The following is a 21455-nucleotide window of genomic DNA, read 5'->3' on the forward strand; positions in this document are numbered from 1 at the left end:
TCATACATTACGCTTAATTATAGTTGATTTGTTTAATAAACCAACTTTCGGTAGTTTCTGGCCCGGTCCTGGTCCTCTGGGGTCCCCTATGATTTGAATTTGCGCTTTAAGTTTTCGCAGCTTTTTCACTTGTTTTTGTTGTCTTTCGGGGCTACACTTTAATTAAATTGTTATGCAAAAGTTCCACTTGTTGCTGCTGTATAATTTGTTTGGATATTTGTTGGAGCAGCAAGTGAGCTGGCGATTTGGAATGGACATTTTTTTGGCTTATTGGGGACAAGCTAAAAAATTGCTTTTTATGTGGATAAATGGGAGTAGATAATTGAGGCAAAGGATCATAGATAAAAATGTAGTTAACAAAAAATGGGACTAGATTACCGAATGCAATATAAGCAACTTAATTCCATAATCGAATGCGAATACGATCGCAATTAGATTAACTTAAAAATAAAACAAACAAAAAATAATTTTTAAAATAAAAATAAGCAAAATGTCAAAACTACATTCACCATAGGACTTTTTTCCATTGCACCTTCTCAAATATCTCTCTCAAATCTCTCCCTGCACTTGATCCATCATCGAAGTCCCACTGAATGCTCTTAATCTTGAAGTCTTTCGGTTTTATATGCGGGTTTGAGGCTCTCGGGCTCTTCGGGCATCGAATGGGGTCAAGAGTTTTGTGTGTGCCTCATTTTCATCTTGAGATTCTGGCGGGCTCAATTATCTAATTTTCAAATTAACAGCTGAAACTGCGCCTCAAGCTGGAAAATCGGGAAAGCAACATCCACCAAACATTTAAGTGACTTGGGGACTTCTGTGCTCCACCCCGCCCAAAAAAGAAACATTTCCTCTGCTCTGAACTTTGGCTGGATCTTTGGAACTTTTACTGATAACTTCTAATTGGATTTTGATTGTAATTCGAGGCGAAAGTCAAGCGATAAGTCTCGCTGATAAGTCACCCAAACAAAATGCTTGTACAAATTCCTCAAAGATCTATGGCCCATAAAAACAGGGAGCACAAATAATGGAAAAGAGGGGGAAAAAAAAAAACTATTTACATGGACAGCTGCAACAAATTGTGTAGCTTTGAGTCGGTGGGCCACCTGCGTTTCAAATTTCGCACCTCTCGCGGTCCAATGCGTGAATCACACTCGAAACTGCCAACAAGTGAATTAGTCATCATTAGTGAAAAATTGCACTAGAAAATGGTGCTACGATCTCGAGAAATTCCTGAGGCATAAGTCGACCGGCAAGACACCAGCAATCAGAGGAGAGAAACGCTGGATCTTTAGTTGAGCAGCGAATTGGAAATACTCTGCTATTGAAAAAGGAATATTTGTATAATTATTTTGATACGCCCCTTCCTGATTGATATTCAAATAAGTCGAGGAGGCGGCCTGTAGAGAATAGTCTCCGTGGTAGGAATTAAATGTAATGGTTTGGTTCTGTTAAATATATGTAACTTTCGCGCATCATGCGGCAGAGCCCATCGGTAGGTTTAGCTTTTCTGGCTGTGATTCACGCATAAAAACTGCGGCTTAGTATAGCTTGGGCCATTTAATTGCACGTCAACGTCCCAAAAATAATATTTTTAATTATTAACCAAAGGCATACATCGTTCCAAAAGTTCCATCGTTCCGCAATAAATATGTAAGATATATTAAACTCAGACAGACACATGTCTTCCCCATAAATAGCTTTTTTTGTAGATGCCGGTCGGAACTATTACTATAAGCTCTATGAAACCCTACTACGCTTTTCCTCACCATAAAAGTTAGTCACAAAATGAGAAAATATAGTATGAACATTAACCGAAAAAGGAACAACGAAGTCAGTGTCTCAGTTTAAGTCCCAACAAGAGCATACTGTTGAGGCTCTCTGTGCTCACTCCATCTAAGATGGCTCTCGCCCGAAAGGCCTACGATGAGAAGAGGAGCGGAGCGGCGAGAGCATGAGAGTATGGCTCAAGTTGAAGTGCAGCCGAATGCTGCGGCGCATGCGCATCGGCTTCGACGCTGACGCCGACGTCGGCTTATTTATGGCCTTTGGTTTGGGGCTTTGGTTCTTTATATTCCGTTTTTTTTTGTATTCTCTTTCTTTTCTGTTTTTTTTTTTTCTCTTTAGGTTCATTGGCTCTTCTGGGGTCTGCCTTTTGTTGAAAATGCATTTATGGTCCTATTCTGTGGTACTTCTTCATTCCCTTGTGTCTGTGTGTATACTCTTCTTATTAGTGTGTGTGTGTGCGTACCAGAGGAGAAAAGAGAATTTCACAAGCGTCGCCAGCCTGTCTGGCGCGTCTGGCAGCGATGGTTCGGCGCGACGCTGCCCGTGAGCAGAACGAAGAGAGGCAGGGGCCGAGCCGAAACTGCGCTTGGTTTATCTTTCCATCTCCCTTGACTCTCCATCTCTCTCCCTCTCCCTCCCTTCTAGCGAAGTCGCTTTGCAGCGGCTGTTGTTTTTTGGTTTTTGTGGAGGGGGCACCATTCTTTGCTTACCTTCGTCATCTCCTCTCCATCTGTATGATCGCTCTACAGTCTGATGTCCACGCTCCCGAGTTCTACCGTCGTTTTGCACCGTTCCCGATTCCTTTGTGCCTAAGTCTCTGCCTCTGGTTTTGCAACCAACTCTGACCAAAAGAGTTTTTGTTGTTTACACTGTAACAATTTTTGATTGAATTAATATATGATATATTCGTTTAAAATCTACATTTAAGTATTTAAAAAATAAAATAGCAACTAACAACTTTTTCATATAATTGATAATAATAAATAAATATATTATGCTGTTACTGTATACCTCTTAAAAAAATAGCGTAGCTTAATTTTTTTTTTTTTTGCACACACCTAGCACACATTGTTCGACTTTGATTTATTTATACTCTTATTAGGGATTTATGGAATTAAAACAAAAAGAAATAAAACTTTGGTAGAAACTGTACATTGCTTGTAAAAAAAGTAACTTGTTATGTTGTTACCTTGACCCGGAAACAAATCTTATAGCTATCGATAGTCCGATTTCATTGCACACATAATCGTAACCCCATTTTCGTAAACTTGTGCACACAATTAAAGCAAAATGGAGGGCACAAAAATATACGATTTGCCATTAAATATTTTGGACCATATCTTTAGTCAACTATGTATGACTGACCAATTGAGCTTGGCCGAGTCGCATGTTAACCTGCAAAGTGCATTTTTATACCATTGTTACACGGCTCCAAATCCACTGAATAATGGTATACAAATTACGCTTAAACCCGCTATCAAACAGGAGAAAGAAGACCCTATTTTTAAATCGATGGCACGATCTCAATAATGCTTGATTAATATGAAAGACTGTTTACCCGTATGTAGAAACTTATGTCTAACAATAATTAAAATTCGATTTAATTATGATCTAAATTTATTTGCAGGTTGCCGAAATACTGATTTCCGATGAACATGGGAAATTGTTTGGTAATAGTTTGAATAAACAGCCTCAAATAATTTATTGAATTAAATATTATGAGCTATTAATTTATTACTCCAATTAGTCCCAATAATATTCAATATCAAAGGGCGGATCAGGCACGGTAAAGGGACGCTCACATGTGAAATTCTCGCATATTTTGATGAACAAATTATAGTTCGGGTCCGTAGCAGTGGTTGGCACCTCCCCGAATGATTTTAACTGAACAGTAAGAACCAATGGATTATCGGGTTGAACGTCATTATGCTGTAGAACCTTGATGAGCGGACCCACAACGTTCTGGTTGACTCTCCTACAGCCAGAGACATCGAGCGTTCGGAGGTTCTTACAACCACGGAGTAGGCGAAGGACACCCGAGTTGGTTACGTTATTGGAGGATTGTACGATCACCTTCTGGAGCTGATCCAACTTGATAAACTGCAAATACGTATTATTCAGATTGGAGCAGATGAGCAATTTCAGTGATTTTAGTTGTCCGATGGCCTTGGCATTGTTGGCATGGCTGGGGCCAATTTCGTCGCTATACAAGCGCAGCACCTGCAAGCTGTTCGAATAGCCAGAGACCGATCTGCCGAATAGCTTGCCCAGTTCCATTTCGGGGCTGAATTCAATGTGCAGTATTCTCAGCCTGGGCAAGTACGGCATTTCGGTTCGAATAGCTTCAATGCCGATGTTCAGAAGCTTCAGCTTGGGCCACAGCGGATCACGGATAAGCTCTGCCGGAAAGCTAATGCAAACATTCCGTACTTCCAATGATTCGAGCTGCGCCATGTCGGCGCACAGTCCGTACAGGTTGAGCGGTTCGTCATTCTTGATAAATAGGTTCTGCAATTGCAGCAAATATTTGACTGGAATTACTGAAATAGAAACGGCAAATATGTATAACCAGTATGACCTATGCCCCATGGCACGACTCACGATCCTCGCGCTTAAACCGAAACAATTGCAGGGTCGTCACTTCTGGGAGTTCCAGCAATGTGTTCATCAAATCAATCGGAGTGTAGTCATTCATCAATCTCAGGTCCTTCAGCGCCTTCAGTTTCACCAGCAGCGGCTTAAGTTTGTCCCAATACTTTGACTGTATGGAAATGAACAGTTCCTCCAGGTTGGGGCAATGTTTGGCTGCCAGCTTGACCGCAGCTACTGCATTCTTTGCCATGGAAGACATAATGCCCTTAACATTCGAACCGCATGCGGAGAATATGAACGGCCAGTTCTCGGTGGGCAAACTCTCAAAATCTATTAGCTGGTATCTGTCGGCAGCGTAAAGGGCAAAAGCCCTGCGAAGCACTGGATGAGTTTGGGCCAGCCTTTGTCTATCTTTGGTTCGCTCCAGGCATATAAATATAAGGCTCAGCTTCTTCGGTGGCAGATTCACAATATTCGACAGGTTGTGGGGGCCCATTTTGCAACACCAAAGTAATAGAAATTAGGGGATGTTGTACCGAAACTTACGAAAAGAATATTATTTATTTTCACTTAAAAGCCACGTGGAATTATGGAAAAGTGATTCGTTGAGTCGTTACCTTGACCAGGGAAACATTCCTGCAGCTTTCGATAGTTTGTAAAATTCCGTTTGTGGCATTTCCTGCCCTAAACTCTATTTATAATGTTCCAATAATAACATATTTTTTTAATTAAATTAATTATTTCAGTCTGTAAAGTACCCATCGTACCAAATATCTTATAGGGTTTGTAGCTGCTTTTGCCAATGCTTTGGTGCTACTTTGTCAGCTGGAATTGGACCTATCATCAGCATCGTTGGCGTTGGGCAACCTGTGTGTGTATGAGACCCCGAACTAATCCAATTTTACGCAGCATTGATCACCCTAGACCTAGACGCAACCCCAATACACTTTGGCAAATGGTATTTTGACCCCCTGGCCTGCCACTACCACGGATTTCTCACGTTCATTCGCATCAATCGATCGAGTAGTGGGTGCGGCAGAAGGAAGGGTTATCATAGCCGGGTAGATCGGGGTAGATCATTTTCACACGCCTATTTTTCATGCGTTCTGCTTTCGCGCCTACTGCCAATTACAATCGTGCAACTGTCAGCCCGTCCTCTGACAATGACAATGACAGCTTAGGGTTTTAGCCAGGGACGCGCCTCGTCCTCGTCCCCACCATCGATACGAAGATTTTCCCCCTCACACGATCGGTGATGTGCACTGTATCAGATTGAAATCTATGTAGGCAGGCTTACACTTTCACAAAATTGAATAACCTAATGAGATGGTGAAGCAGCTGAAGATCGTTTGCTGATCGTACAGAATTTTGTTCAGTGTAAACAAATGATCGGTAGGTATCGTTCCCTTGTTCGGCTCACTCCACTCAAATCTGCATAGGTTGCCCCTCACAACACACAGATACCGGGACGGGACAGGTTATCTTGGGACATGTAATGATCGTGCCCGAGATCTGCTTTTGTGCCTCACGCAATTTGTATGCTGAGCACCGAGCATTGCTATCAATTGCCCTGACCCCTAATAACGAATTCGTGCCCAACTTAATTGCAGACATATTGATGAGGAGCAGCCGGGGTTGGGATTATCCCCAGTCCAGGAAGAAGGGCAACAGAACCTTTTTTCATTCCTATATTCAGCGTTTCTTTTTTTTTTTGTGTATTTCTTTTTTGCCATTTGCGTGTCATTTTCTAAGTAAAATTGGCATTTCTTTCATCTCCGAAAAAGATCAGATCAGATATCAGAAAAGGTCCTCTGCTTGCCTGGCATCAATCAACAACAACAATTGAGAGTAAAAGTAAATGTTGTTGATCTTCCCCTGCCTCTTGCCTATACCGATTTCCATTCCCCCCGTCTCCGTGTCCTTGCACAATGGACACAGATCGTGATCACTTGTTTGTGTATGTTCTTAGCAGGTTCATCGCTGCCATCGAAATGTTTCTGGTTCGTTTGGTTCAACAAAAATATTAAAACCTTCATCCCTTTTGTATGTGCCCCTAACAGGTGGAGGACCCACTCATACACACACACACACACACACACGTACGGAAGGAAGGACGGACGGACGGACGGACGGACAGACTCTGTGTGCTAATTGGATTATGTATTGCTTAATGATCCCTAGAAGCGTTCCTTTCGATACTCAAGGGAGTGCTTGGTGTTAATCACTTGAGCAGCATCCAGCCATGCCATGCCTTGCATTCTGCGGTCGTGCGATTAAGAACACCGAAATAAGGGAAAGTTGGCCTAAATCGGTTCGAGTACTCGTACATTTATGAAGAGTACATATTTTGCGGTTTGCCCTAAATGGAAAACAAAAGCAGAAATTTGAATGATTCGGAAGGATCCTGATTCATCCCATTACTGTTTGGAAAACTATGGGAACTCTCTTATATGTGGATTTCAATCAATATTTATCCTGTTCTGTCGTAGATCAATTACTGCAAGAATATCATTATACCAGTCACATACGGACTTGGGTATTTATATATCCCAAATGACAAATTAACTATGAGATTTTAATGATTAATTCTTTTAAGTTACACACGATTGCATTTTCTTATTAATATCACGCAGAAGAACTCCATAAAAATTCCCACGCACAGCCCCAGACATCACTATTAAGTGATCTAAATGGTGCCCAAAGTACAAGTTCCTCAAGTTGATTCGCATAAATTTGTTGACCACTGAAGCCTAACCACTGTGCAATGGAGCAAGACGAAGACGACACACAGAAGGAACCCATTGAGAACGGAAAAGAAATCAAAAATTTCATGTTATATCATCTTTCGCATAAAGTCAAAAACTCTGCGGTTAAGCACACCCAAAAACAAAATAAATAAAAACCTAAGCCGTTCAGCCATGACAATGAGCAAATTAATTTGTTTGAAGTGTCTTTTCTTTTTATTTTTGTTGAAGTCTTTAACTTTGTGGGCCCTTGCTAAAGCCCCCTGCCCCATGTGCAGTCGATTGTTAAATGAGAACTTACCCACCAAAGTACAAGCGTTTTCACGCCATTCTGAGCACTTGCGGAGGGTTCCCATATCGGAGGAGTTCTATAAGAAGCGATCCTCTCCCCTCTTGGAGACGCGGCCGCACCTAGAAGAACTTTTCCCCGTATTATTTTGTTTGTTTAAGAAAATGTGGAAAAATCAGCAAATGTGTGAGAATTAAATTGCTTAACGAATTGTTCAAATATCGATTGCAGCGAGGGTCCAAGATTTTTTTTGGATCTTTGAGAACTCTGAGCATTGTCTTTGCTAGCTTCCGGCCATTTGGCATGTAGGGGAAGTCAGGGGGCCTTTTTAAGGGTCAAGAGTTCTGTCTTTTATATAGACATCGCGTACCTCTTCGGGTTTAATTAATTTTATACGAGTTATCTAGGTGTTTTAGAACCAGAAAATAAGATTGGATCTACATAGAAAATAGATTTAAGAGAATTTATTTACTAACTCAGATCTGTAGCCCAAAGTTATATGAATAGATGAAAGAAATAAGCGAGGAATATAATTAATTTTGAATATATATATATTCCTTAGATAGGGGAATTCACCAAAAGTGCAGTAACTCTGCATTTGGGGTCTCAGCCATCTGCAAATAGATGGAATAATTTAATTTTACTTTAATTGCATCCTGAAATTACTACGCACCAGATGCTTGATCCTGACCTTCTTCACTTTCTTATGAGCATTTAATTTTAACTGAAAAGGCTTGTCCGGGGTCACACCATTCTCCTTCAAAATGCTCGTAATAGAGGCTAGAAAATCCTTGGTGATCCGCAAGCCGGGCAGCTTTATGATAAGGTAACGCAACTTCTTGCAGCACGTCAGCATATCGAGGAACTCATCTGGTTCCGGATGGGCCCGCATCATCTTCAGTTTCTCCAAAGCAAGAGAATGCTTTGAGATCCATTTGAATAGCTGGTATACTCGGAAATAATTACCAAAGAAATTGAACTCTTTCAGTCCTGGGATGTGCGGCAAAACCGATGTGATTTCGCAGTCGATAATGTGTAGTTTTTCAAGAATTGAACTGGGTAGCTCTGGAAATTTCCCTGGATTACATATTTCAATTTTCACAAGTTTCAAAAATCGCAGTTTTTGCAAGTGAAAGCATAATTGGCAAATATCAAGAGTCGGGCGATATGGATGTAGCCAATTAGATCTAATTTTCAACTCCTCCAAATCGACCAATTTGTAGATTTGTGAAGCTGGCAGTTAAGTTAAAATTTAATGTGAAATATATTTTATCTAATGCCAAAACTTACCATCCTCTTTTCTGAATCGATAGAGTCTCAGCGTTTTAAGCCGTGGCAGTTCCTGCAACATGTGGTAGATATTCGGTGTTGCTTCTCCGCCAATCCACAGCCTTACGGTTGTCAGCTGCTCTAGATTTACAATCAGAGACTTGAGGGCAGCGCAATTTTCATCCTTTACCCCCAAGTGCACAACTTGAAGGTTAGGGCAATGCGACTCTATGATTTTCAGTTGGTTATCGGCCAGAGTATAACTGTTGTCTAGATCGACAATGTTGGCACCACATATGGTCACCGTATCTGACCACGAGCCACACACATTCGATAAATACATTCGCTTGTATTTATATCGAGTGTGATAGGCAAATGCTTCGCCAATCACCCGATCAGATTTTGCAAAGCGCAATTTATCTGCGTGATCCAGCAAATCGAACACCTTGTCGAGCACATCCAATGGCAAATCGATAATACTCCATTGCCCTTCCATTTCTCCAGGAGCAAAAACGCACAACTTTCCAGAAGAGAGCGCAGACCGAACTAAACTTTTGTAGATTCCCTCAAGGTTTGGTTTTCAGCGAGAGAGACGAATGCGAAGCTCCAAGCAGAAGCCGAAGTTCTGCAGAGAGATAAAGAGAGAGAGAGAGCGAGAGTCAAAGAGCGTGGCGACAAGCTCTCTTTTTTTTTTTGTTCATGCGCATTACATTCCAATGGGATGAATATGACAGAGAGAACAGAGTGGCTTATCAGCAAAAATCCAACTGTACTACGCTCAATAATTTTTGATAGAGAGGAGCGAATTCGCACGAAATAAGTAAATAAACTGTAGTTTGAATACTTAAAAATTAAAATATAATCTTGGAACAGATATCGAACATTAAACCCGGATTATAAATTATAAAAATTTAAAGGATTAGTTTGAGAGCTATTTACTTAAAACATAAAAACTTTTCGACTTTATTGCAACGAATAGTAAATCTTTGACTATTTCTCATCGAAATGTCCTACTCTAACATCTGAATCCTTATCTTACATTTAGGAAATTTTCCCTCATATTATTTTAGTATTTTTAATATATTTTCCGTGTTAAATTTCACGAATCCCGTTACACCCACTTCAGCCTGTCATATGCATCAAGAGTTTGAATAATTTTATGGATTTTTAACTGCCAGCGAGTAGGAAGAAAATATTCCAAGAACGCACGTGTTGCCCAAGTGTTTAAAATTCATTTGTGGAAAATAAATCAGGACGGGGCAGCAGGCAGCAGGCCGGGCATCAGGGAACATAACAGAACAGAACAGCAGGAATCGTCACCCAAGTTGAAACTAATTTTATGCATGACTTTTTACACATTCCTGCCAAGAATCCAGCAAATGACAGCCACTCCAGCAGCATACTTTCGGTACTTGAGAATTTTTCACCAGCCCCAGAGTCCAGAATTCCAGCAGAATTCTGTTGCAGGTCTGTTTTCCCTTTTTATTCTGGTGTGTTCGTTCTGCTCCGGGCACTTTATGCACAGTTAAGTTAATCTGCCGCCCTAAGCGGACTGAACAATCCGCTGGCATGTGTCATCCTCTCTCGGTCTGGGCATGTGACACATGAGATGCGCGTCTGGTTTGGGGCGCTGTTGGTCCGTGCCACACCAATAGCCACTTGAGGGAGAGTCCGTAGATGGAATAGGAATGCCATTAGGCATCTTTAGAGGTTATCGATTTGGCGGCATATGTTTTGTAGGGCATCAATCCGTTGGTCTCAGCAGGTGGCAGCCACAAACCACATTGAAGTGAATCGAAGAACAAAGTAAGGCCAGTACTGGGGACTTTGTGATCCCGTAGATCCATCGTTGATCTAGCAATAATGCCATAATACAACTGAGAATGAATCAGCATTTGATAACTGGTTTGTTGATGCTCATCATATTACCATAAAACAATTGTCAAAACCATTAATATATCTCTTCAATTTGGAACATACTAACATGAAGTATTAGCTGCACATGGATTGAAATGTTTCACGATTTAGCTTGATTTCATTTCGTTTATTTTATACAACATTTAATTGCCTGCGTCCCCCGGGCTTGGACAACTTATTTCAGCTTTGTTAGGCTTTGTCTGTGTCTGGTTCGTCTTCCTATTCTTTAGTAATAAATTACCTTTCGAAGAGCAGTAGTAACTACGAAAAGGCATCTCAATGCCTTCCACCTGATGACTGCCCGGGCATCCAACTAATGACACATAAATATTTATCGGAAACCTTCACACCGCCTCCCCCTCTGACAGACAGTATAAGTCAGTGTGTGTGTGTGTTGTAACCGAAAGGGTTCTTGGTACTAAGTCAAAGCGAAAGCTTTGTGAGTACACTTTCTAAATGAGGGAAAACCGTATTTCCAATGTAGGAAGACCTTAACAATAAATATAGTTTTAAAATATGAATTAATCCAAGGCAAAGATTTAGTTTAATTGGTAGTTCTAAGTAAGAAAATCTTTACAAATTAAAGTCTTATGTGTCTTAACATGATCCTATACATATTTACTTAAATGTGTGTATAAGGGTATCTAAAGGTACAATATCTCTCTGATTTATTTGTGCCTATGGCCTGTCGTTGTTCGTTTTTGTCTTCTGTAATCTGGCTGAGCCGAGCTACTTGACTTACACACGCAGCAGAACATAAGAGAACCAGTTCGGTGGGGCATTGAGTAATTACTCGAGAGAGAGAGCGAGGTTCAGTGCCGGAATGAACAAACCTTTTGTCGTGACGTGCGTTGGCCGTGTGTGTGTGTGCGTGTGTTTGTGTGTCGACGAGATCTTTCTGTTAATTGCGTAAGGCAGGTGGCAGTTGCTGCCAGCGAAGAGAATACGACACGGTCACAGACAGGCCACTCTGAAGTTGTTCCCGTAGGTGATTAGTGCCGGGCTCTGACTATCCCCACTCCCTTTCCCCCCCTCAAGATTCCCCACCCAAAAACGGTAGCCAGTGCTTTCCATTATTGCCAAGTGTCAAATTAAGTGCTCACATGATTAATATTTGGGCCCCGACGGGCATGGGCATTGTTCTGCTGCTACTGTGCATCGGCGGGTCCATGCAATTTTCTTGCTGATCAACCGTGTCGCCTGACCATTAACTTTTAATTGTGGTCTACAGACTGGCGGCAGCTTCTGTCTATCCCTCAAAGTAGTCCTAGACCATAAAGTCAAATTGATGTATCTGACATGCCCGCTGATGTTTTACGATGTCCTGGAACGGATTAGCAGAGAGGAAATTGGCTGGCATACTTGTGCGGTGAGTCAAGTCAGTTCAGTCAGTCAGTCAGTGCCTGGAATGGATTCTTTGATTAGTTTTCAGTTTTAGCCACAAGTGGCGTGTTCTATTGCGAAATGTTTTGTTTGTTTCTTTTTGCAGTTTGATAAATGTTTTTATTTAACCGCAAAATGTACTTACATTTGGACTTGATCATTGTCGCCTTGTTGCGGGGACCACAAAAAACACAACTGCCAGATACAGCCAGTGAAGTGAACCCCACCACTGTTGTTCCATATGGCTGGTTATTTGGTTGTACCCCCCCGTTCAATTGATTTACGATCGTGCCAAAATCGATACAAGATTAGAGTTGAACAAAGATTGCAATGTTCACCGTTGTGTTTTCGGATCAGAGAGTCATTCGAATTTTCCCTTGGATTTTGAGCAAAAGTTAATTAATTATATTAAAATAAGAAATGGGTTTTGAGGACTAAAGCGTTTGATGTATATTTATAACTCTATAAAATATTAATAAAAAAAACAATTGAACTCGATTGAAATTATAGAATCGTCTCGAGAAACGGATTAAATTTCGTTAAGTGTAAGTTAACATTTTTAAACACTTTCCTTTGGACTCATCATTCCTGCACTCTTCCTGTATGTGAGTAATTTTATATGCGCAAAAAACTTTCGTTTTTTCAGGTCAGTTAATTAATGCGATAATTAATCTTACTGACTGTCCGCCCTGGCGTATGACTCTGTCGTATGGGTTTTTTTTCTTATTTTTTTTTTTATTATAAATCAGCTAACTGAGCTGTCACAATTTTACAGTTTAAAGTTGTGGAATTTATACAGAAAAAAAATTGGGTCAAATGCGAAATTATTTATAAAATCAGGTCAGGATTGGAGTCTCTCTTCCGCTGCTTAGTTTTTCGTGTTTCTTGAGTCAAAAGACAGTATACAAATTTTCTCAAATCGCTTCCCATTTCCCACATTTTAAGAAATTGCATAAATCCTGAAGCTGAGATAAATTCAAATAAATGAATAAATAAAAATCAATTTGTAGGACTCACCTTCATATCCGGCAAAAATTTAGAAAATTAATGCCTACAGTTCCACATTTCCTGTTTATTGATCAACAGCCACACTGTCCGCAGTTTAGTGAGGCAGCTCAACAGGGAATTAATTGCCGAACAGTTCTGTTTGTTGATTTGCAATCTAGCACGTTGTATGTTGGGGCAGTGCTCCTTTATTAAATCTAGAACCAACGGATCCGTTTCTCTGATCTCCACTTCAAGAATACTGGCACCGTACATGGGCAAAAACTCGGCCCATTCCGACACTTCTCGATGCGAGAGATCGATTTTTGTACATTTATTTTTCGTGTGGTAGGTCAATGCAAATCCAAGATACGGATCAAGTCTGGCCAAGTTAAACTGATCGATTTCATCCAGTTCGTCAAAGATCTGGCCAAGAATTCCAACGGGCAAATCTGTAATCTTCAGTGGGGTTTCCATTTTGAACAGCAGCAGGCAGGTGTACTTGGATAAATCAATTTTCGCCGGTCAGAGTTTCTTGATTATTAAAGTGGAAACTGCTGGGGGCGGAAAGTGATAGTGTTTGTACAAATCATATCGATTTGTAATTTATATCTTTAAGCAGGGATTGAAATTCATTTTTTGCTTTACATATAATTTAAAAAATAAAAATATCTAAAAATAAAAATTATATTTTTAAATCTTAAATATTATTTGTGATCTCTGTTACTTTACATATTTCTACTTAAAGCAAAACTTTTTTTTGTTTTGGAACCTACAATTGTTTTCTTCCTCTCCTACTTCCCCCAAAATAACAATCAACTTCCCTTTGTCGTGGTCTATTAAATACGAATTACATTTGCTTTAAGTAATGTTCTCACACACTCCCTCCAAAATATAAGATTCTAATGCACTATGGAGGCGGATATATCCGAGGAGTTAATGGGGGAAAAAAAACCTTTGTGGGGATCTTTGGGCGAGAACTGGTTTTCTTTTCGGTACAGACAATTTGAAACGTAAATTTATGATGCAGTGCGGAGCTGTGACTGCGACTGTATCTGTAAGATATCAAGATACAGAGTCGCAGCTACTGCGACTTGGACCTGATGCACACCTGCATCTACCTTGCCGCCGTTGGTGTTTCTCTCTTTTTTTTTTTTATTATTGGTGTTAAAATTATGGGTTACGCCAGCCTCCTCCTCTCGTGGGTACGGTACGGCGTGGGGTGAGGTGTGGTGTGGTGTGTGGTTGACAAGCCGGAGACGGAGACTGAGACGGAGAATCGTATCCCGTGTGTATCTGTGTAAGACGGGTAGCACTTCCCTAGGCCCCAGAGTAACCAGTAACCAGTTCCTCCTGTAGCGGAGCTCCCTCTATGCGTGATCAGGCTTCGTCAAGCCCTGGGATCTGGCTTTGGCTTTGGACTCTCTGGATCTGGAACTCTCGTCTATGGGTGCCTGTCGTCGTGCCTGAAAACTGTTCCAAGGGCCATAAATTGTGTCTGTTGTTGTTTGCTGGAGTTGGGGGGAGCTGGACCAAAGACCACAATGTGTTCAACACGGGTAGCCAAATAATCTTGTTTAATACTCCTTCCAACTGGAGTGTTTGTTCTCTCTTTGGTACAATAAAGATCTTTGAGCTGGGCTGGACTTGATTTGAGCCTCCTAATCCTAACCAACTGGAGGTTCATTAGCCTACCAGCCAACCCAATCAATTACCCAACCCCAAAGACGAGCCTCATTATATGTCTCATTCCTTTCATAAGCAATTGCAGCTGATTACTGGTATGGGAGTGCGATGCCTCATTAGGATCTCGCTCCGAGATGGGTTCCTACCAATTTGCGAGCGTGCCAAAAGGGTTTAATGCTTTGATTAAGACACACTTTTCTAACCAGACAGATGCAGCGCAGGTGTGTGCCACTAGAGAGAGAGAGAGATCGTGGCGTGTTTGCTGGCGTAAATCTTTAATTTTCCATGACCCAACCAGAAGTTCTCTTCTCCTTAATCTTGGCACAGGCATCAAAAACCTTTGTTTAACTGGACTTTTGATTGGGTTGCGAGAGCGTTGCGTTTTTATGGCTTCGTTTGGTTCTGTTTGGAAATAGACAATGGGGAAACCTTGACCGATTAGCGACAAGCTAAACCCTTTGTGCACCATCTGTTGACCCAGCGTCGTAAATTAATCAGTGGCCCCCAAAAAAACACAGAGACCGAGTCGAAACAGAGTCATCAAACGGTGGCAGGCCACTCGTGGCGACTCCATCCACCAACACCTGAGACTCCAATACACACACACACACACACAAACAAGTTGATTTTCCAGCACAAATGCCCCCAAAACCCAACCCAACCCAAACCAAACCAATCTGAGCCGAGCACTCAACCCAAGCCCATTGTATGTCATTTTTCAAAAACCAGAAATGAAACGAAACCAAACCAAACCAAACGAAATGAAGCTTGGAGTTGGCTCTGACTCTGTGGCTTTGGCTTTGGTTGCTGCGCACGTGCCAGGCTTTTGCGAAGGCGCACAGCCAGCAGCACAGGCCCCAGACCCAGACCCACTCAAGCCACTCTCCGATGCCTGATCCCAGTGATGATGATGATGACGATGACGACGCCCAAAACATTTGTGGAACAGTTGTACTTCGTTGGCTCTTGCTGTGTTTGTTGGGGCCTGGTGGCCCCTTCTTGGGGCATACGCCCAGTCGGGCTGCCAAACCAGACAAGAGCTCTAAAGGAAAATGACTCGAAGCGTTTCTTGGTTACTCTTTTCAATGCTAACTTTTTCTTCTTTTCCCAATTAACTAAAGTTTAAGTGCTATATTCCATAAAAACATAAAGGCAACGAGTAAAGAGTCAAGTTCCATGTATCGAATTGAAAAAAAAATGTAATCTGCATACCGTATGCATATCTGACTGACAGGTTTTTCGAATAATTAATATAAGAGATATATAATTTTTATAAAAAAAACTTTAAAATACAAATACAAATTAATTCCTGTTTACAACATAATTGAAAAAAATGCAACTAATTTTGGTTTTATTGGAAAAATTTTTTTTTCTAACATTTTTATTTTTAAACAAAAAAATTTTTTTTAGTTTTTAGTTTCTATAGAAAAATTTGAAAAAATTACATTTTATTTTTTGAAGCTCTTTCTAATACTGATTTGTGGTCTCAGCTACAGAGTAACCAACGTTCTTATAACCTGAACTTTGGAAGACCAGACACCATCTGTCCAAAGACAGAAGAATCGGAGACCAACTTGGACCATGACTTGTTCGATTGTGACAAGACCTGCGGAGAAAAAGAAGCTTTTACCACTTCAGAGTAAAAGTCATTTATTTTGTTTTGGGTTTGTCGGACAGTTGCAGCTCTTTTAATTAAAAACCATCCAAAGAAACAAAATACTCTCGCCTCTCAAAATGGTTGGGCTCGTGCCCGTGGCCCTTGGGCTGGTGTACCATGTGTATGTCTAGGCCTGCCCACGATTTTGGAGGTGCCCAAAGTGGGCGTTTTTCCCTGGGGACGGACAGAAGAGCTTCTGCCACAGACATTGTAATTGCTGTTGAAGGTGGCTGCTGCTGCTGCTGCTGATCATGACGGTTGGTGATGATTCAGCTGATTCGGGCCTGTCCGGTATTATTTATGGCTCGTGCCAACTGTCGTCTCTGGTTAACTGAAAGAGCAGCAGCTTCCACTGTAACTGCAGCTTCAGGGAATATTTCAAGTGATTCTTTTTCATTTATCTCTGAACAGATAATGGAAATGGAAATTTGTTTCTAAATTTCCGATGAAATTAAATTTGTTTTGGGTCTAGAGCAAAGCACGTGCTCTCTCCATTTGCATGGCGTGGCGCAGGTGTTTCTCCCTCTTGTGGAGAACTTCTTGGCCTTTTTTTTTTTTTACTGATCTTTGGTTGTTGGCAGCGCCCACGCCAAAGGCCCCCATGTCGCTGTCGCTGTCTGTGTCACTGTCTGTTGTCGAGCTAACTGTGTCAGCAATTAGTTGCGGTCTTTATTTATGGTCTCCATTTTCCATTTGCCTGTTAAATTAATTAAACAAAGCCATAAGCGAACATTGCTGGCCGTAAATTGGAAAATGGCGTTGACATTCAAGGTCTTTCGTTATAATTTGGGCTGCAATGGTAGGAGGTTTCAGGGGAAAGGATACAAAAAAAAATTCAATGGGAAAAGTATCTGATAAATCGATTTATATATAATTTATTTATTATTAAAACCTCAAAATGTACCATTCTCCGCAAATATATATTGCGATACCTTGTAAATATTACAATTTCAGGGGTTTGTACATTAAGTGGGATCAACTCCACTTTCCACTTCCCTTGGCTATTTGCCAATCACCTATAACACCCACCCACCATCTCTTAGCCGCCACTCGATCCATTCAAGCCAAGTGTCAACGACCACTTCCAAGTGTTTATAACTATCTTTTCAACAATGTACCAACAAAGAGATCGCATGGACAAACAACAAAGAAAATTCATTACCAAAGAGACCCAAGAGACCGACAGACGCGGAACATTAGTCATCTGCGAGGTGTGGGGGGCACGGTACAGGGACACGAACCATGAAAACGAACAAACCAATCGGCTACAATAAACTTATCGCGCCTATAAAATCAATCAACTTTTAATAAAACGAACGAGCCACAAAACAAAAGTGCAAAAAAAAAAGCGCCAAGAATAATAACAATAATAAAATGCTGCTGAAAAAGGAGTTCGGTTTCCGCACATATGGAGCACAGATCGGGCAGATCGAGTGACTCATCGAATGGAAGGCGGGCGGACGGCTATGGCAAGTGGTCAAGTCGGGAGGGAATTGAACCCAAACCCCAAAACCAAACCGAAACCCATAAATAAGCTCAAATATAAATACTTTTTCCAATCCCAACGCCCCGAACGACTCCCTGGCTCGGCTCGGCCCGTTGCTTATTTGCCCATTCGACTTTGTTTGTACAATAAATCTACCTGAAAAGCCCCTCTGCAAATCTAATAGAGTGACGGGCACCGACCGGAAAGGTGTCTCACAGCATCCACAGACCCCGAAAGTGGTAATACCCTGGAAACAGACAAACAATAAGCAGAGCTTCAACGCACACATTTCTGCATTAAGAATATTTTTTCACAACCCAACAACTATCCAAAGTCTTAGGTACCCCCCTAGCCAAGGGTATGCGAAAAGGAAAACAAAGATGACTTCGACTGTATCTAGGCCCGGGACTGTGGGGGCAAACTACCTGCAGTCTATGAGTCATGCAGCCGTTTGGGGCCGGGGAGGGGGAGCCAAGCGAAGAGGCAAATCTTCAAGTTCGGCACAAAGTTAAATGATCAACAATTTGAAGCCAGATATGATATTAGCAAGTCCCCAATGCAGTCTGATCGTTGGCCACGTTCAGGTAGTTTCGGTGCCGACCCTGAGCCCTTTTCGCCCCCCGACTCAGTCTGGCGGCCCGGCGGCGGGCTATGTGCCCCCGTGCCCCCAAAAAGCTACCATATACACTTCACACATTGAAGCTTTTTTTCCAGCGGGATCGTGTGCCCATCTGTCCGTTGTCTGGAACGTCTGCCAGCAGTACGGGAATGACTCATCCAGAGATCACTACAGACCAGCCAAGACCCGACCAGAGCTCTTACGCTCTCCCAACCCATCAACGTCTGGGGACTTTGGTTACACGACAACGACCACGACGGATCCGCGACCCGCCTCTACTGTGGGATATACTCGTATATTTTTGTTGTTTTAATGCGAAACTTATGTTGCTGTTGCTCGATTCTTTTGTTGCGATTGCGGTCCGACAACGGCTTTAGTCAGAAATTGGCAAATTATGAGGTTGATTGGCAGTGGAATGGGCTCAGTAGTCGCTAAATTTCTTAATTAAATTGGTGCGATGCTGGGACGGTGGACTCCATAAAATGGTTTAAATTATTTGAGCATTAAACTACTTTTAATTTTAGGTGGATATACACAAAACTAGTTGGAGTCTCGACTACTTACATAAAGGATGTCGCGCGTCTGCTCTGGTCCTAATTGCAATTCTTCCCGTTGCCAATGGTCATGGAATATGCCTATCTATATCTCTATATATTTTTAGACATTTATTGCATTGATGTTGCTGATAGATTCATGGACGAGGCCTCGCTGGCTGTCAAATTAAAGTTGAGAATAGCTTGATTTTTGGTTATTTTTAGAGGTAACTTTTTTTCCAGTTCGTTTGTGCCGCGCCGCGCACACATCAGCGGGTAAATTGTATGCAATAATCTGGAATAGAAATATTTTATATTGCATCGAAGAATCGGTAGGCGTGAATTGTTTGCTCTGCCTGTGCTGCGCTGTTGCTGCAACACATGGCTCTCAAAGCAGGGGCGTGCTACCAGAATGTGCAGCGAAATAAAGCAAACAAAAATTGTTTGCGCCTCGCTTTGTCAGAGTGTGTACACTGTTCAGCTTTTTATTGCATTTCCTACAGACTGAATGTTAGTTTTTGGTTTCAAATTTAATATTGAATGAAATTTAAAATTTGTATGGCTTTAAGTTGCAGATAAACCATTCGTGTGTATGTAAACACTATTTACATATGAATTTCCTAGTCATAAATTTAGTACTGGGTAAATACTCACCTCACAATACGGCAGGGAACTGAAACTATCTAAATATCCTCTGTTTTCTGTTCTTTTTAAATAATTTACTTTAATTTCGTTTAAATCCACTTTTCACAATTCGCAAATTAGCCGAAAGTAACACATAAAGAAAAGAGACAAGCTATTCGAGGGCTGGAGAGCTTTTTAAAGTTCGAATCTATCGATAAGCCCAGGGCTGCAGTGTCGACAGTAAATTAGACAAGTCAAAGTAGAAAGAAACAAGTGGAAATTGAACTTTTTTATATACACTTTGAATAGTAAAAATATCTATATTTTATTTATTTGTTTTTTTGTTCTAGCCCTACACTATTTACTCATATTACTAATTTAATATTTCCCTCTCAATATGCAGCTTTTTCTGCACCAATTAGAGGAACTGCTGGAACAGACTGGAACATAGCCACACATCATACATAATTCAAAGCGATAAGCCAAGAGCAAAATTTCGATTGGTGGTTGTCTGCGGGTATTTGTCAATATTTAATTTGCCAAAACCAAAGCCTCGACTGAAATCGAAATTAAAACCCACATGCCAAGGATGTCAACTTCTTGGACAGCCGCCGCCGACGCCGCAGCTGAGACTGCAGCCGAAGTGTTGACCAGTTCTATTGGCAGGTATTGTGCCATTTTGTTTGTTTGTTTTTTGGCAACGTATAAACCAGTTGAACAATTATCAAATCACTAGGCGGACTGTCCATCGACTGTCGTTATCAGCACTGCCTTTGCCTCTGCTTCGAATGGAACCCCACACAAAAAAGTGCCCCATAATAATTCCAATCAATTACAGCAATTAGCCCTGCTCTGTTGGCACATAAAAATCGCATCAATTGCATTTAGATTTTCGCCTTCAATTGCACTTTATTGCCCGTGCCTTGTTTTATTTTATTGTGGGGATCTGTACCATATCGATGGGTGTACAATACATTTAATAGAGCTCTGGACTATGCAGAGATTTATTGGTTTAGTGAACTCTGGAAACACTCTGGGGTTCTCAGTTTAATAAACAAGACAAGAGATATACTATATTAAATTATTTGCTGATCTTTTATGGCATGTTGTGAAAAGCTGATGAACGAACGATATTTATGCGATTTTCTGCAGAGAATTTATAAAGTTTTGTAATAAAAAAATCTCTATAATACAGATTTTTATGCCAAGCTATATTGATGTCACATTCTCCCAGTGAGAACGTTGGCGAACTATTTTTAATTTTATAATCTGACCAATTCCATCCGCACTGTGTGGCGTTTTTTCCCACATTCATTCAGAGTACTTTCATGAGGCTATAATATCTGGCCGAGTGCCAAGTGGCCACCGCTTGGAATGAGTTTATAAATAGTTTTCTGGCCTGCGCATTTTCTAGTCCGAATAAATGGGGGTTTCAATCATTGGACAACTGAATGGTTCAACGCCAATGCAAATTATAACGAAAAGAAATAGTTAGCATTCCATATTCCTTTCTATTGATTGAAGGAAGTCCCGCAATTAATGTGACACTTTCTCGAACCGAATTTGTGACATACTTTATTGTGGTTACTGGAACTCTCCCGCTTGACAAACGATCCAAACACCCCACGCACATATGTACATATATTTGACCTCATTTTGGGCAGCCAGTGGGGGGGCGACGGAAGATTGGATTTTTAATTTTGACTGATAATTGTTTTGCAATGTCTGAAATGTTCTTCAAATGCAGCGCGATGTCTCGACCTTGTCTCGTAAATCAACCCAAAACGAATTGGTTGGCAACTGGTTGGTTGTTGCCTTTTGTTTCTGGCTTTGTGTGTGGGTGATCCAGACAGCGATCGCGATCTCCTGTAGCGGAAGTATTCCCGC

At 41.2% G+C, this 21455-nt stretch overlaps 3 protein-coding genes and 2 long non-coding RNA genes across 13 annotated transcripts in view; 2 read left to right on the top strand and 3 right to left on the bottom strand.

The window, feature by feature from the left end:
- LOC111064795 overlaps positions 1 to 19769 on the bottom strand; it is a 61176-nt gene extending 41407 nt beyond the window's left edge. For 4 of the 7 annotated variants that reach the window (XM_022352569.2, XM_022352572.2, XM_022352568.2 and 1 more), the window contains exons 1-3: positions 19599 to 19769; positions 18976 to 19239; positions 2496 to 2654 (exon numbers count right to left, since the gene is read on the bottom strand). The gene's annotated coding sequence lies outside the window, so the exon portion shown is untranslated. Of the gene's footprint in view, positions 1 to 2495; positions 2655 to 12979; positions 13521 to 18975; positions 19240 to 19598 lie in introns of those variants that run through there. The other 3 variants (XR_002606919.2, XR_005968043.1, XR_005968042.1) reach the window with 3 other exon arrangements.
- LOC111064797 lies at positions 2940 to 3499 on the top strand. The gene is made up of 2 exons (XR_002606921.2): positions 2940 to 3345; positions 3413 to 3499. It is a non-coding gene; the product is annotated as an uncharacterized LOC111064797 (long non-coding RNA).
- On the bottom strand, positions 3464 to 4969 carry LOC111064790. Its single transcript, XM_022352561.2, has 2 exons — positions 4387 to 4969; positions 3464 to 4325 (listed from the first exon to the last, which is right to left on the bottom strand). The coding sequence occupies exons 1-2, from the start codon at positions 4871 to 4873 to the stop codon at positions 3529 to 3531; spliced, it is 1284 nt and encodes a 427-aa protein (XP_022208253.2). The 5' UTR covers positions 4874 to 4969; the 3' UTR covers positions 3464 to 3528.
- On the bottom strand, positions 7875 to 9270 carry LOC111064792. Of its 3 annotated transcripts, none has more exons than XM_022352565.2 (3): positions 8701 to 9270; positions 8084 to 8475; positions 7875 to 8024 (listed from the first exon to the last, which is right to left on the bottom strand). In XM_022352565.2, the coding sequence occupies exons 1-3, from the start codon at positions 9173 to 9175 to the stop codon at positions 7983 to 7985; spliced, it is 909 nt and encodes a 302-aa protein (XP_022208257.2). In that variant the 5' UTR covers positions 9176 to 9270; the 3' UTR covers positions 7875 to 7982. The 3 variants fall into 3 exon arrangements, with proteins under 3 accessions (XP_022208257.2, XP_022208256.2, XP_022208255.2); XM_022352564.2 differs by having other exon boundaries at positions 8084 to 8487; XM_022352563.2 differs by having other exon boundaries at positions 7876 to 8024; positions 8084 to 8643; positions 8701 to 9268.
- A 37-nt stretch (positions 19770 to 19806) lies between the features above and the next one.
- On the top strand, positions 19807 to 20710 carry LOC111064798. Its single transcript, XR_002606922.2, has 3 exons — positions 19807 to 19876; positions 19972 to 20234; positions 20305 to 20710. It is a non-coding gene; the product is annotated as an uncharacterized LOC111064798 (long non-coding RNA).
- The last annotated feature ends 745 nt before the right edge of the window (positions 20711 to 21455 follow it).

This window comes from Drosophila obscura, unplaced genomic scaffold (genome assembly GCF_018151105.1).
Source record: "Drosophila obscura isolate BZ-5 IFL unplaced genomic scaffold, ASM1815110v1 contig_208, whole genome shotgun sequence".
Lineage (NCBI taxonomy): Eukaryota > Metazoa > Arthropoda > Insecta > Diptera > Drosophilidae > Drosophila > Drosophila obscura.

Bases quoted from the DNA above. Each gene is read 5' to 3' on its own strand.
- LOC111064790 (XM_022352561.2), bottom strand. From the start codon at position 4,873: ATGGGCCCCCACAACCTGTCGAATATTGTGAATCTGCCACCGAAGAAG. The intron at 4,326-4,386 runs GTGAGTCGTGCC...TTTCTATTTCAG, and splicing joins TCGGTTTAAGCGCGAGGATC to TAATTCCAGTCAAATATTTG.
- LOC111064792 (XM_022352563.2), bottom strand. From the start codon at position 9,175: ATGGAAGGGCAATGGAGTATTATCGATTTGCCATTGGATGTGCTCGAC. The intron at 8,644-8,700 runs GTAAGTTTTGGC...CTTAACTGCCAG, and splicing joins TCGATTCAGAAAAGAGGATG to CTTCACAAATCTACAAATTG. The intron at 8,025-8,083 runs GTGCGTAGTAAT...ATCTATTTGCAG, and splicing joins AGGTCAGGATCAAGCATCTG to ATGGCTGAGACCCCAAATGC.